This window comes from Mustela nigripes, chromosome 15, assembly GCF_022355385.1.
Source record: "Mustela nigripes isolate SB6536 chromosome 15, MUSNIG.SB6536, whole genome shotgun sequence".
In the NCBI taxonomy this organism is placed as follows: Eukaryota; Metazoa; Chordata; class Mammalia; order Carnivora; family Mustelidae; genus Mustela; species Mustela nigripes.
In genome coordinates this window covers 5071516-5087654 of record NC_081571.1, presented here as the reverse complement: position 1 = coordinate 5087654, position 16139 = coordinate 5071516, and the positions used below count along the sequence as shown (strand labels likewise).

Below are 16139 nucleotides of genomic sequence, written 5' to 3'. Positions count from 1 at the left end.
AGTTACTTTAGGACCCTCTTTGGACATTTTTATTCAAATTTTGATGATTAACATTGAGACAGATAGATGGAAGTATATGTTACCCAAATATACATTTCAACATTAATATTAGAAAACACTTTAAGTGTGTTATGAAATGTTTATAAAATTCTTCATTGTCCTATTAACTCAGATATATAATTTATGTAATGTGAGCATTCAGATTCATAAACTTCAGATAAATATGATTGCATATTAAAATGAAATATCTGTATTAATAGTTAAAAACTATATGTAGCGATTAACATGTCAGGATTTACATTCCTATGATATTTTCTTTTTCACTGAATGTATAAAAAACACCTATAAAATTAGATACCATTAAAGTAATGGAACATAGAGATTAAGTTGAGCATTTCTACCACAGCAAACTAGCTGCTATCAATATTATCATTTTAAAGATTTTCTTTTATCAGTATCATCAAACAGTACATACATAGAACACTGTTTTATGATTAAAAATGATAAATTTCAGTAGTTTCCAAGAAACCATTCTGAAACTGACTGATAGCACTTCCTGGTGTTCAGGGCTTTCTTTCACATTCTATTTCTTTTTCCCAATAGTATCACTGAAGGTGGTGGCTGGGAATGCTGCTAGCTTTCTAGAATGCTTAGGACAGCCCTCACAGCTAAGAATGACACAGCCCCGCATATATATGTGACGCACCATGCCAAAGAAGTGGTAGTCATTCATTCAATAACTGACTGGATGCTGAGAATACAGAGTTAAGTAAGACCTGGTTTGGGACTTAATAGAACTTTTCAGAGTTTAGCAGAGAAAGGAGACTGTGAAACTAGCATTACAGAGCAGTATGGTAAATGCGTAAATGGAGCGATGTGTAAGAGAGCCCACAGAGAAGGGGCCTTTGAACTGGATAGGAAGCAAAGAGTTCCTCTTGGGGAAAAGTTGATGTGAATTAATGAAAGTTATTAGGCAAAGCACATATTTATCAGTCAGGAAACGAGAAACATTTTCAGATATTTCAGACAAAGAGAATCTAAAATAGGGATTATGTTTATACAGACTTGAAACAGAAGAGGAGAGAGTGAGGAACTCAGATGAACAACAACAGGAAGATAGTCCCACCATCGGCTGGAGGGAGAGGGGAAGACGCCCCTTCGGTAGTGTACACAGTGTCCTGGTGTCCGTCTTCTCCCACACGCATCATCTCCCACCAGTGCTTCCCACTGACCAACTTAGCCAGAAGCCCTTTGTCAGAGGAGCCCCGGAATGTGTTTCCCTACAATACAGAGAGACAAAAATGGCTGGAAGAAGTCTCTGAGAGCAGACAAGGAAATAACCCAAAGCACAGCAGTATGAGAAACTCTCCCAGTAAATAATTCCGTACGGCCTGAGTGAGAGGTATTGTACGCTAGGCTGAGATCTGACATCCTCTCGAGGTTCAGAGATGGTGGCCAGTGACGCTAGATGAAGTGGCAGAACTCCACTGGCAGTGTTTGGGAAGGACGCTGGCCGGACTTGGAGGCGAGAGGATGTTCTTCAGGAGGCTAAGGCAGCTGGAAGGCACTACAGATCGGAAATAAGGCCATGGCAGCCACACTGAGCACAGACTGGTGCGATCTGGAGAAGAATCTCTTCGACTTGGTGGCCAATGAGATCTGGAAGGAAAGGTAGAGGTCTAGGGTGACCAACAGGTTTTTGGCCAGTTTGTGGCACTGCTGGGGCCCAAACCTGGTTGGTCCCTCTGATTCCCGGCCCCATTGTGCTTTCACCAGTGGTGGCTGACAGTATGTCTCTCAGACCTCCTGGGTTCCAGTGCCCCAATCTTTACAAACAGGGGTTAGGTGTTCCTTAAGGCAGTATTCTAAAGCACTGTGATTTGGAAGCTTTATACTTTCAGATTTCAATATATTTTCCTCCAATGTCACATTTTCTATATTTTACATGAACAGATTATAAAACCCCTCTTGTGTGTACATTTAACCTGATATGTATTTCTGAATTTCAAATTCAAGTATTATAAGTTCTTATTTAAAAAATTATTGGTCATAGTTGTTTTCAAAGAATTCTCATTACAAGTGAAAAGAAATGTTCTATTCTAAAGTTCATACACCCCAGAATCCAGCTCGTAGACAATGGATTTCACAATATTCCCATCTAAAAATCTTCCTTGTAGTTCTGTTCATAAATCTCTCTGGCAGAGCTCCCACAATTTACAAGACTTGCTACAAAACCACTGATTGAATCGCAACCCTTGTTAGTTAATAGAGGTCAAAGTATTAGTTCTAAATAATGCTACTTGGTATGTTTCTCGGAAATTCCAGGAAAAGCCTTTTTCCGTGATTTTCAGTTTCATTCCAAGCAGCACACAACAATCATGTTGTTCAGCTGCATGAACAAAATAGTAAGTCACTGGACGTTTAAAAAAAACATGTTGCCCCAATCAGAAATCAAGTCTGTGTATATTTTACTACATCTGTATCTTAAAACTTAAGTTTTAGTAAATACTTAGACTTTTTAGTGTTATAAAATTTAAGCATCTTTAAACTGGATAAATATGGTGGTATTGTTGATGAATTGTTTTGTTGGGACAGACATTGACAAGGCAGGATAACTGATACAATTTTACATCAAGATAAATAATATAAGTGTTGCATAGCATTCTTACTCTCAAAGAGTTCACAGTCTTATTCTGAAGGCAGCCATATAAACCTATCATTATAAATATGTCTTGGCCAAGCAATTTGGTGAGATGCCCATAATCCACAGAGTAAGGGGTCTTAATTAATTTTAGGAGGATCAGGAAGAGATTCCCAAAGAAGATGACACCTATGGGCAGTCTCAAATTGTTAGACTAAAGAGATGGCCTCTTTTCTAAACCTGTTTTCATCTTAATTCTACTACCACATGACACTGTGCCATCCTTCGAATTATATTGTTCTACCTAATGTAGGGTGACCAGCCATCCCAGTCTGGCAAGAGCTTCTCCGGATTCATCTCTGAGAGTCTCATGTCCTATAAAATACCTAACCAGTGGGCCAACTGGGACAGCTGGTCACCCAAGTTTATTGCCTCCTAATCAAATTAGGTTCCTGGATCTTCCTTTGCTCATGCCAAGTTCCCATCTAGAACAGTTTATCACCTTGTCACTTTCTTGGGTTTATCGTGGGGCTTACACAGATCTTTATACCTAAGAGGTTCATAAATTAATTGATTGGTTAATATGCCATATACATAAATGTTGATACCTAATCTTTTATAGGTGGCACTGGAGCACACATTACTGAAATGACTTAACTCAAGATTCATGTGGACAGTACTGAGTTTAAAATGTAGGCCTGCCCCCATGCCTGTTATAGAACATTCTCAATCTACCCAGCATTAAAATCAAGTACTGCTAGGACCCCTTGAGACCTCAGGGCCCCTGACACATTTTTTCCATCCTTGGTTATAAAAAGTCTTGTGGCGCCCTCTAGCTTTAGTATCTGTAAATTGTCTCCGTCCAGTCAGATGACAAGAGAACGGTCATGTCTGCTCCTCTGTATGCAGTGTAAGTCATAAAAAAGCTATTATTATTATGTAAAATGCTATCGGTCAGTGCCCGTGACTGGACTTGATATTTGTATAAACTGTCTGCTTCGTTTCAAGATTGTGAGAAGTTGATAAAATCACAGCCCCGTGTCTCTCCCAGACAGGGAGGGTGGACAGGTGGTACTCAGTTTTAGACTCATTTTGCAACTGGTTAGAGATTTACCTCCAACCTCAATGCCGGGATGATTCAAATTTCTGCTTCTGTGGCTCATGCCCACAGCTCTTCGGGCTTCCTGATTTCTCCATGAGAACATTAAACTGCAGAGGGCATGTGGTAGCCTCATTAGGCTCCTGAGTAATGGAATTGGGTAAATCATCAGAAAGACTACAGGGGTCTGAATCTGTGTAGTTTTCCTGGTCCTAGATGGAATCAGCCCTTTGACTGTGACTCCCTGGGAATTCCTTAATTTGATGTAGGAGTAAATAAAAATGAACAACCAGAGAATTTGGAGAGTAGAAGCAGATGAGACCTCTTTGTGTGAGGTCACATTTTCTCCAGCGCTTGAGAGCACTGAGCTAAATTGGGACCTAATCTTAAGGTTGTTTTTGTTTTCTTAAAAGATTTTTATTTATGTATTTGACAGACAGAGATCACAAGTAGGCAGAGAGGCAGGCAGAGAGAGAGGAGGAAGCAGGCTCCCTGCTGAGCAGAGAGCCTGATGCTGGGCTCTATCCCAGGACCCCGGGATAATGACCTGAGCAGAAGGCAGAGGCTTTAACCCACTGAGCCACCCAGGTGCCCCTAACCTTAAGGTTTTTATGCAACTTTCTCCTCCTTTTCCTCTTTTGTCTTTAATACTTGCCTTTGGAATAGTGGCTTTGACTGGCATAAGGGCATCTGGGATTTGACTTGAGTTGGGGTTATGTCATAAGGCACTGAATTTGGTGTCACACACTTGGGGTTCATATCCCAGTTCTGGCTCTCTTTGTTTATTAGTTTGAAGTAGTGGAGAGGAGCATAAGCTTTGGAAGGGAGAGCTGCAGGAACCCCAACACCTGCTGCCCAAGTGCCCATCTGATTATCTGTAAAATGGTAATCTGTAAAATGAAAATCTTGCAGGTTTGTATGAATAGTCAGTGGCACGTCATTTTTCAAACACTTAGTACAGGGGCCTGACACGTAGTAATAAGCACTTAGGGAGTGGTAGTCCTTTATGGTAATTATCACACTCCTTCCTACCTTCCTTCATTGACTAATCATTCGTTGAGAACAGAGGGACTGACATTTAAGCTGGCCGATGCATGCTGAGCAGGTCTTGGCCTGAAGGGCAAAGGGTAAAGAGCACTACCTCTTCACTTCGGGGAGAGAGCATGGACCGCAGGTATATGGTGGGCTTCAGGGCATGGAGGAGGAGAAAAGAAGGTGCAACTTTTGTTTAATTTGAATTTTTGCGTCTGAATTTCTAATACTTATAACCTTATCCCTGTCCAGTCCCCAGCCAGTAAGAATCCTGCTGTCAGAGAGCCCTCACTAATGCAGTTTCCTTCACAAAGCCAGACCTCATGCATCCGCAGTTTGTCCCTTCCACTCATGTGTCCCTGTATCACTTTGTCTTTCAGTAGAGTTTGGGTGTTTTATAGACAGTAGGCAGCTGAGAGCATCTTGGTCTCTACTACAGCTCCTTGCACACACAGTACTCAATCTGCCTATTAGCTGTATTAAATTTAATATGGTTTGATATTTCACTGTGACACATTTTGAAATAGTTGTTGGTGTCTGTCTTTATTTGATAATCAAAAATTTCTTCTACTTCAAATAAAGAGAAGTCCAATGTTCAACAATGCCTTGGCCTCATTCTAGCAATTTTTCATTCCAGCAATTTTTTAAAAAAGATTTTATTTATTTATTTGAGAGAGTGTGTGCGTGAGAGAGAGAAAGAGGGAGAGAGCACGTAAGAAGGGGGAGGGTCAGAGGGAGAGGCAGACTCCCTGCCAAGCAGGGAGCCTGATGCGAGACTCGATCCTGGGACTCCAGGATCATGACCTGAAACAAAGGCAGTCGCTTAACCAACCGAGCCACCCAGGTACCCTCATCCCAGCAGTTTTTCCAAAAGTGTTAACTAACTTTCGAGAATTTACCTTTACGTTGAATGCATAACCCATAATTATCTTTTTTTTTTTAAAGGCATGTGTATTTGCATTCTTCCCTTTAATTCATTGTGAAATGAATTAGGAAAGGTAAATTTTTATTTTAAAATAGTTTTGAACTGATCAGCCCTGTCACAAAGCATGCTTCTTTTGTTTTTGTAATTCTTAAACCAAATAAGCCGCTGTTCCTAGAAGTTCTGCTGTGGGGGAAAATAAGTAAATCCCTGTTTTTAATTTTCTGTTGCAGGCAGTGGCCACCAGTGAAGAGCCTGATGTGCACAGCAGGTGTGAAAGCCAGGCTGGCAGCAGCCTGGGAGATGAAGGTCTGCATCCGGGGCCTGTGGACACGGATGTGCAGGTGGGTTTGAACCCTACTGCCTTGTGGCCACGGACTCACAGTCCCGAGAACATGACAACAGCCCAGAATGGCCACGGGCAACTTGCTGCAATCCCGTGTTCTGTCTCTGATCCCAAAGACCCCAAAATGGTGACTTACCCCGCGTGTCAGAATGGAGGATGCAGCAGCAGCTACTGCGGGGAGGCAGAAGCCCAGGAGGCCAGACTCAGCCCTGCTAAGCTCATGCGCCTCTTCTCCGTGAGCAGGAAGAGGACTGGCACCAACCCGGAGAGGCCCCGCTCCATGGTCTTGATGGGAAATTCCTCTACCTGGAATGCCCTTGCCTCCTTTCGGAAAATGGGATCTTTCAAAAAATTGAAGTCCTCCGTCCTTCAAGGAATTCAGAACCGAGAGGCGTCAGATGTGCCAAGGGAAGACCCTCCAGAACGTGACCCGGGGAAACCCATCTCAAACGGTGCTGCAATCGGAATGCAAACCAGCAGGTGCCCCAACTCGGGACCAGCAAGTGATGCCCCGAAGGCAGGGCCAGGGGGCGTGTCGGACTGCTCCGACCCCGAGGAGGCCGACGATGCCTTCCAGAGGAGCACCCATCGGTCCCGAAGCATCCGCCGTGCCTATGGCCTGGGCCGCATCAGCCTCCTGGATGGTGACAAGCATCCAGGGTCCCAGAACCACGTCCGGCCGCTGGCCCCCGGCCCCCAGGAGCCCACCGTGTGTGAGATCCTCGTGAAAGACTCCGAGAACAACAGCATCATCTACAGGAAAAGCAAGAGCACGGATAACTTGAACTTTCTGAAGAAGAGCTCCTTCAAGCGGAAGTCCACCTCAAATCTCATGGACCTCAAGGGGGCGCAGGAAAAGCCCGCGCCCCGACGGACGCTAAGCAGTTCATCAGCCGACTCGGAGAAGTTCGGTGGCTCCGAGAGGAGGACGAAGCGCTGGAAGAGCCCACTGCGGGCCAAGGACTTTGACCGCGTCCTGAGGTTTGTGAGCAGCGCCACGGACGCGGCCTGGAGGAAAGAGAGTCCCCGGAGCGGGGCGCCCTCGCCGGGCGAGGCGAGCCAGAGGCTGCAGGTGCACAGCCGGCTGCACGACGCTTACTCCCGCCGCGTGTCCACCAGCGCGGAGCGCGAGTGGAGGAGGTGCGCGGGCGCGCACGCCGGCTCCGGCTGCGGCTCGCCCGGGGCCCCGAGCCCCCGGGTGGACGTGGACACCGCCGTCTTTCCTCTGGAAGCCCCAGGCTCCTGGGCGGCAGAGAGTGCCCGTCCTTGCGCCGCCAGCGCCTCGTCGAGTCCGGTTGCCCAGGACTCCGAGGAACGCCGAGCTGGCGGCCGGTTTACGTTCGAAGCCGAGCAGCCGCTCATCCCTCCAAGGCCTACCACGCCCAAGCCCCCCAGCCCCCACAGCCCCGGCGCGGGAAGTGCCGCGTGTCCCAACAGCCTCAGCGCGCTGTCCCTCAGCTCAGTGGACAGTGAAGAAAGGGCAGAGGGGCCTGTGACCTCCCGGGATTCTGTGCAAGCCGCATATGACAAAGGCCGTGAGGACAGCGCCGGCAGCCACCCTCAGCTGAGCCCCCACCTGGCGTCAGGTGCAGAAGAAAGGAGGGAGGAGGTAAGGACAGAGCAGGGACCTCCTGTAGGTGACCTGCTGCGGAGGGGGCACCTGGCCCAGCTCTCACCTTTCATCGCTCCTGGAGGTTGCCCTTCCACTGGGTGTGTGTGTGTGTGTGTGTGTGTGTGTGTGTCTGTGTCCCCGTCCCCTGGCATTTATCCAATTTCCTTCACCTCCTGGAGACGCAGGCAGCCCCGTGCCAATTGGACTGCCCTCACGATTATTCCGGTCAAGTTTCTGTCATCTCTGTCTTTATCTCTTTTGAAATGAATTGCTAGTATTCCAGATCCCTTGCGATGGCGCTTGCCACACCATTCCTTCAAAGGGTATTTATAGAGGACCCACCACGTGCTGGGTTGGGGTTGGAGGGGAGTTGATAGAGACCTCTCTTCCACTCTATGCAGCTAATAGGGGCTCTCAAAAATTTTTTTGAAACTTTTGTTTTTTAATTAAATTACCCATAGCTTTCTTCTCTGTATTTTAAATTGTTTTTGTATCCTTCCAACAGACTACATATAAATGAGATTCCTTGTGTTAAGATACCATTATATGTTCTAAATCTTTTATTTTCTAGTAATGAATTTGAAACATGCAGTTTGATACCTGTCAACCTCTCAGTGACGATGGTTCAAAGAAATTTTTATGATGGTTATTGTACTTATTTTTAGAGTAGAACATAAGCATCTCATGAATCAGATCAACTAATAACTGTCAGGGCTCCAGGAGCAATGTTCTTTTCATATCCTGTCAAGCATCCAGACAACTTCACCTTACTGTATAATTTTCACTTATTTCTAAATGCATCCAGTACATTACAGAGCTCAAAGATGAGGAAATTCATTCATGTGTATATATTGCAAATTATTCTTCACGTATATTTCTAGACTATTTTACAGGTATAAATTGGTGCTTGCCATAGAAAATAATCCCCTAGCAACTCTTTCTTCCCACTGATCCCTGGAGAGGACCTTGGTTTTATTTTAATGCGTGTAGATGAATGATTGATTACACAGCAGCTTTTGCAAACATGGAGGCCAGGATAGCCTGTGTACTGTCTGCTTTGACCTTTGCTTTGCAGAGTCTTTGAAAATAGAAAGCCTGTTGCAGATGACTCTCAGGAGATCTAAATTATCCTGATGTGTCCCTGGGCAGCCAAAAAAGTGAGGCTGCCTCACTTTTTGTGGATGTAAGTTTGTACAGAGACCTCAGGGCCAGCATGTCTTCTAGAGGTCTTATATATTGATGACCATTTGCTCACTTGCATATTTCCAAAGAAGCCTTATCTAACAGTTGTAAGGACACTGGACTCATTGCTAGCTTTGGGAAGGAGTTCCAATTCTGTTAGCTATGCTCTATGTAATTGGCCAAAGCCTGAACCAGGCTGGGCTTCACTCCTTCCCTGGATGATAAGATGAAGCATTTCTTCTACTAAACACCCAGCCTGACCCACAGATGGTTTAGAACCACCCCCACCCCAGCCCCCAGGTCCCAAACAAAAGTTTTGTATAGGTCTAGAGGGTCTTTATACAAAACATGGAGATATTATTTTCTGCTTAATAAAATCAGTAAAAAATCATCATTAAAATATTTTCTTCCTCAATACATATTAAATGAACATATGCAAGAGGTAGTTTCTAACTTTTCAGAATTATTTTGATCATTATATAGTTTTGCCCATATATTTGTAAAGTATAACATAATTATATATAGTTATAAATAATTTAATCATATATAATTTAATTTCTACCTATAGGGGATCATCAAAGATAGAAATCAGGGCACAGGTCATCAGGAGTGCACATGTGTATATGGATAATTTTAAAAATTTGCTTCAAGATGTTTATCACATTTTGAATTTACATTTATTTCTTCAAAATTCTTATCAAGCATATCAGGCTTCCTCTTGTGCTTTTAAAGTAAATGTCATAAAGAAAAATATAATGATGATTTTCCCCAATTTGCATTTTACATATTGGTAATCTTAGGGTTACTTGCAGGGAAGTAAAATGTATATATGATACAGTAAAATAGAATATGAAACCTTTTCTTGACATTTAGAAACAAAATACAAGCATAATGAAACAAATAAACAGAAAAAGAAATTACAAAATGCCAGAACTCCAAACTTTATGATTTAAAAAGCAGTTTTTTGGGTGCCTGGGTGGCTCAGTTATTAAGTGTCAGCCTTCTGCTGATGTCATGATCCCCGGGGTCCTGGGATTGAGTCCTATGTCAGGCTCTTCCCTCAGCAGGAAGCCTGCTTCTCCCTCTCCCACTTCTCCCTGCTTATGTTCCCTCACTTACTTTGTCTCTGTCTGTCAAAAAAATAAATAAAATCTTTTAAAAAATAAATAAATAAGTTTTTGTCCATCTTATATAGCATAACACAAATTTAAATTTCAGTATCAATATATCTTAATGTACAGTGTATTATTTTTTACTTAATTCATTGATAGTATGATTCTACTTCTATGTTTAAAGCCAGTTGAATAGTTAGTGTTGAATATAAAAAAGGTTGAAATCTGTGTATATTATGATATTTAAAATAAATGTTATGATGCAGTTTGCGAGAATAATTTTAAAATTTAGAACCTATTTTATATTACTTTGGAAAAAGGGTGGGAAAATGCTTGGATGCTCTTCCTTTATGAAACACTAGAAAAATCACCTTGTTAACTTCATACTTCTGCCACCTAGTGGTAAGTTTCTTGGTAAGAATAATGATCAGTTGAAGGATTCCACAATTGTTTAAGTTTAAAAATGTGATTTAGTACTTATACTGTGGACAGTACTCCCTGATAAAGAGATAGGCATGTGAATTCAGCGTATTCTTGGCTGCTTTTCCCACCAAGTCACAGAATAGCCCCATTGGCTGAATTATTAGGTCACTAGGAAAGGGACCCAGTCCCTAGTCATGCCATATAGATTCAGAAATTTGTGGTAGTGTTGAAATATGCCATGGATGAAGTTTTTTTATTTTATTTATTTATGTATTTATTTATGTTTTATATTTATATTATGTATTTATATTATATTTATTTGTTTCTTTTTTTTTTTAAGATTTTATTTATTTATTTGACAGAGAGAGATTACAAGTAGGCAGAGAGGCAGGCAGAGATAGAGAGGAGGTAGCAGGCTCCCCGCTGAGCAGAGAGCCCGATGTGGGGCTCGATCCCAGGACCCTGAGATCATGACCTGAGCTGAAGGCAGCAGCTTAACCCACTGAGCCACCCAGGCGCCCTGTTTCTTTATTTTTAAAGATTTTATTTATTTACTTGAGAGAGAGAGCACAAGCAGTAGGAGTGGCAGAGACAGAAGGAGAAGCAGGCTCCCTGCTGAGCAAGGAGCTCGATGTGGGACTCGATCCCAGGACCCTGGGATCATGACCTGAGCCGAAGGCAGCTGCTTAACCAACTGAGCCACCCAGGTGCCCCTATTTATTTATTTTTAAAGATTGTATTTATTTTTTTAGAGAACAAGAGCATGCGGGTGTGCACATCCACATACCAGTTGGTGGAGGAGCAGAGGGGGAGAGAGAATCTTTTTTTTTTTTCTTTTTCCAAAATCTATTTATTTGACAGAGAGAGAGAGAGAGAGATCACAAGTAGGCAGGGAGACAGGTGGAGAGAGAGGAGAAAGCAGGCTCCTCGCCGAGCAGAGAGCACGATGCGGGGCTCGATCTCAGGACCCTGAGACCATGGCATGAGCCGAAGTCAGAGGCTTTAACCCACTGAGCCACCCAAGTGCTCCAGGGAGAGAGAATCTTAAGCAGACTCCAAGCTGAGCATGGAGCCCCACTTGGGGCTCAGTCCTATAACCCTGAGATCATGACCTGAGCTAGAATGCAGAGTCAGACACTTAACTGAGACACCAGGTGCCCCAGAACTCTATTAAATGATGAAAACCTATTGTAATTGCTTGAGAAGGAGCTTTATAGTCTTACAGTAGATTCTTATTTTATTTTATTTTTTTAGTTTCATTGGAATCCTGGCTCTGCCATTCGAAAGATCCTCACCATTGAGTGAATTGCTGAGTTTCTCCTGGCTTCAGTCTTCTCAAGGGTAGAATGTGGGATAGCTTCATCTTTCCTCGGATGTTTGTAGGAACCAGGGGATTTAGGCCCATTAAGCACTTCACCCAGTCTTTAACACTGGTTGTCACTGCGTGATGATTACTATCGACTTAGATGATTTTCCATCCTAGTTTGACCTAACTGCTTGAAAAACCTGGGCCAACTGAGATCAGATTTTTCCAAAAGTGTTTTTTTTGACTCTGTTATAGTCTTAGGGAGGATTGTGAAGATCTTTAAACAGTTAGTTTGACTTTACATTAAATTTTTTTTTTCAAGCATGAGAGTTAGGTTCCAGTATGACCTAACATTTTTAAGTGTTCATTTAGTATTGTACCAAAGCCAGTTTGTTGAGCGCCTACCACCTATAAGACACTCAAATGAGATGTAGCTCTATAAGGATGTCAAGGACATTATTAATGAGCTAAGATGTGTCTAAACCATATTAGAACTGTGCAGAATAGATTAAATCCACAAAAGAGGTAAAACCGTATGCTGTGGGGTTTCAGAAGAGTTACAGTTTTTACCCATGTATCAAATCAAGGAAAGAATCTGACTTAAAGAAGGTGAGATGTCTACATACAATTTTCAGTGGTCAGATATACAGAGATTTTATGTGATTTGAGAGAACAGGAAATAACATAGGTTGGTTTGGTATAGGGGAATGAACCAAGTTAAGATGAAATCATTAAGGCCAGATCATGGGCACTCTTGAATTTTCATTTTTTGTTAACATATATTTATTTCAGGGGTACTGGTCTGTGATTCACCAGTCTTACACAATTCACAGCACTCACCATAGCACATACCCCCTCCCGCCCCCTGCAGTGTTCACCATCCAGCCACCCCATCCTTCCCACCCCCTTCCTCTCCAGCAGCTCTCAGTTTGTTTCCTGGGATTAAGAGTCTCTTATGGTTTGTCTCCCTCTCTGGTTTCATCTTGTTTCATTTTTCCTTCCCTTCCTGTATGATCCTCTGTCTTGTTTATCAAATTCCTCTTATCAGTGAAAGCATATGATAATTGTCTTTCTATGATTGACTTATTTTGCTTAGCATAATATCCTCTAATTAGATCCTCTCATTGCAAATAGCAACCTTTTGTTTTCCACTGTATATATATACCACATCTTCTTTATCCATTCTTCTGTTGATGGACATCTAGACTCTTTCCATAGTTTGGCTATTGTGGACATTGCTGCTATAAATATAGAGGTGCATGTGCCCCTTCAGATCACTACATTTGTATCTTTAGGGTAAATAACCAGTAGAGTAATTGCTGGGTTGTAGGGTAGGTCTATTTTCAACTTTTTGAGGAACGTCCATACTGTTTTCCAGAGTGGCGGCATCAGCTTGCATTCCCATCAACAGTGTAGGAGGGTCCCGCTTTCTCCACATTCTTACCAACACCTCCCATTTCCTGACTTGTTAATTTCAGCCATTCTGACTGGTGTCACGTGGTATCTCACAGTGGTTTTGATTTGGATTTCCCTGATGCCGAGTGATGTTGAGTACATTTTCATGTGTCTCTTTGGCCATTTGGATGTCTTTGGAGAAATGTTCATGTCGTCACCCCATTTCTTGATTGAATTATTTGTTCTTTGGGTGTTGAGTTTGATAGGTTCTTTATAGATTTTGGGTACTAAACCTTTATCTGATACGTCATTTGCAAATAAATCTCCCATTTTGTTGGTTGCCTTTTGGTTTTGTTGACTGTTTCCTTTGCTTTGCAAAAGCTTTTGATCTTGATGAAGTCCCAATAGTTCATTTTTGCCTTTGCTTCCCTTGCCTTTGGTGATGTTTCTAGGAAGAGGTTGCTGCCTATGTTCTTCTCAAGGATTTTGATGGGTTCCTGTCTCACAGTTAGGTCTTTCATCCATTTTGAGTCTTTTTGTGTGTGTGGTGTAAGGAAATCGTCCAGTTTCATTCTTCTGCATTGGCTGTCCAATTTTCCCAACACCATTTGTTGAAGAGACTGTCTTTTTTCCCATCAGACATTCATTCCTTCTTTGTTGAAGAGTAGTTGACCAGAGAGTTGAGTGTCCATTTCTGGGCTCTCTGTTCTGTTCCATTGATCTATGTGTCTGTTCTTGTGCCAATACCATACTGTCTTGATGATGACAGCTTTGTAATAGAGCTTGAAGTCCGGAATGGTAATGCTGCCAGGTTTGGTTTTCTTTTTCAACATTTCTCTGGCTATTTGGGGTCTTTTCTGGTTCCATATAAATTTTAAGATTATTTGTTTCATTTCTTTGGAAAAAGTTAATGGTGTTTTGGTAGGGATTGAATTAAATGTGTAGATTGCTTTAGATAGCATAGACATTTTCACAATATTTGTTCTTCCAATCCATAAACATGGAACATTTTTCCATTTCTTTGTCTTCCTCAGTTTCTTTCATGAGTATTCTACAGTTTTCTGAGTATAGAGTCTTTGCTTCTTTGGTTAGATTTATTCCTAAGTATCTTATGGTTTGGGGTACAATTGTAAATGAGATCAACTCCTTAATTTTTCTTTCTTCTGTCTTGTTGGTGTATAGAAATGCAACTGATTTCTGTGCATTAGTTTTATATCCTGACGCTTTACTGAATTCCTGTATGAGTTCTAGCAGTTTTGGGGTGGAGCCTTTGGGTTTTCTGGACATGCTTTGAATTTAGAGTAAAGAATCTATACATTACTTGGTAATTACCGTGGAGTCAGGGATATTTTTGAATTGGGAAGAACTAAGCTCAGAACTGTGTTTTAGGGAAGTTAATCCACCATTGGTAAAGAAGAGAATTGGAAAGAAAGGTGATAGCGGGAAAGCTATCAGGAATTTAATACCAGAGAGAGCTCAGGTAATAAGGCTGTAGCATGTGGGGATGGGAATAGAATATATAAGGAAAGAAGGAAAAGGAGTGAATGAAACAACACATTATAAAGCCTAATGCATCTTGTCATTCAGTATCTACCTACCTGATACAGATGCCAGATATAAAGAAAAGAAAGAATTGAAGAAAAAAAAGCTATTCATGTTCCTACAGGCTCACATTCTAATGGTAGATTGGAATGTGTATAAATAATTATACTGTAGTATGGTGTTTCCAGTGAGGAATGTACAAACATACATTGTACCACGAGAGCATCAAAGACCGAATTACTAACCCTGGGTAAAGAATTGCATAATTGGGGAATGACGAGTGTGTGGGGTCTTCAAGAAGATCAGGATGCAGAGGGCAGTAGTTGAGGAGGAGTGGCAGGGTCTTCCAGGCCAACTGGAAGAGCGTTGGGGAGGGAGGAGGTACTGTAGACATAGGGAGAGAGTCAACCAAAGGAGTTACCAAGACTTACTTTCCTGCCCCGTAAACTGGGAGTAGCTAGAGTACCCGCCTATCACATGGAGGTTGCTGTGAAGGTAAAATGAGGCCATGCGGGTGGAGAACTCAGTGCTGAGCTTTGCCTGTAGTAAGTGTCCACAAAGATGTTAATCTGTGGCAGCTAAGGGAACTGCACATTGCTCACCATAACTTGTACAGGGTGGTTGGGTGGAGAAGTGGGAGATAAGATCCGAAAGATAGGTCTGTGCGTAGTTTAGAAGGGCCTTGCTTGGAGCTTGGACTTTACCCTGCAGCAGGAAAAAGCCAGAGAGGTGTTTACTCGGGATGGCAGAAGGGGACCCGCTACAGAGAGAGGATTGCAATATCCTGGGAGGGAGCATTCCTTAATAGTCTAGTCCAGATGTGATGAGGTCTGTACTGAAGCCATAGAGAGAAGAGGTTATACTTCAAAATGATTTCACGGTGTATATTTTTAATTAGCAGTTGAATATTTGGGGGGAGAGAGAAGTCAAAGATAATGGGGCAGTTGGGAGGCTACTCGTGTGTTGGAATCAGTAATCAAACAAGCCATGAAATCAATGGACCAGAGCTGAATTCAGGTTATTATCCTAACCCTTCCACTATCATGCTGGCTCTTGGTGGGAAATCCCTTTCCTTTTCTGAGCCTCAGTTTATTTGAACACTCCAGTGTTTTTAGGATTTTCTCATTTTCTTCCTCAGAAACTTGTAGCTTCAAAATTGTTGGAAGTCATTGTACAACCCAGTCTTAAAAGGTAAAGCAATTTGACTGCTTGACTGGGAGATGTTATAGAATACAAATTATCATTACCACTTTGGTTTTCGCCTGGCCCTGGCCCACCACTCATGGCGTCCTCTAGGCTCTGCCAGTGCTGATTTTAGCTTGCCCACCACTCATGGTGGTGGCCCCCCACCCAAGAACCGCAACTTGTGTTTTTCTTCCCGACTCACAAAAAGGATGGTATTTTGTGGCATCAAAAGTTACAGTGTCACAAAAATAAAACTTTCTCCAACTTCAGTACTGGAGCAATCCCATAGGAGCTAAAGTCAGGTCTGTTTTCAACCTGAGTTACAAATTGTGGAGTTTTATG

The 16139-nt window shown here is 42.5% G+C and overlaps 1 protein-coding gene across 3 annotated transcripts in view; it reads left to right on the top strand.

Moving 5' to 3' along the window:
- SPATA13 (spermatogenesis associated 13) overlaps positions 1-16139 on the top strand; it is a 149454-nt gene that overhangs the window by 57884 nt on the left and 75431 nt on the right. For all 3 annotated transcript variants that reach the window (XM_059378085.1, XM_059378087.1, XM_059378083.1), the window contains one exon: positions 5928-7649. In XM_059378085.1, the coding sequence (XP_059234068.1) occupies positions 6090-7649 (1560 nt within the window). In that variant the 5' untranslated portion in view covers positions 5928-6089. The remainder of the gene's footprint in view (positions 1-5927; positions 7650-16139) is intronic.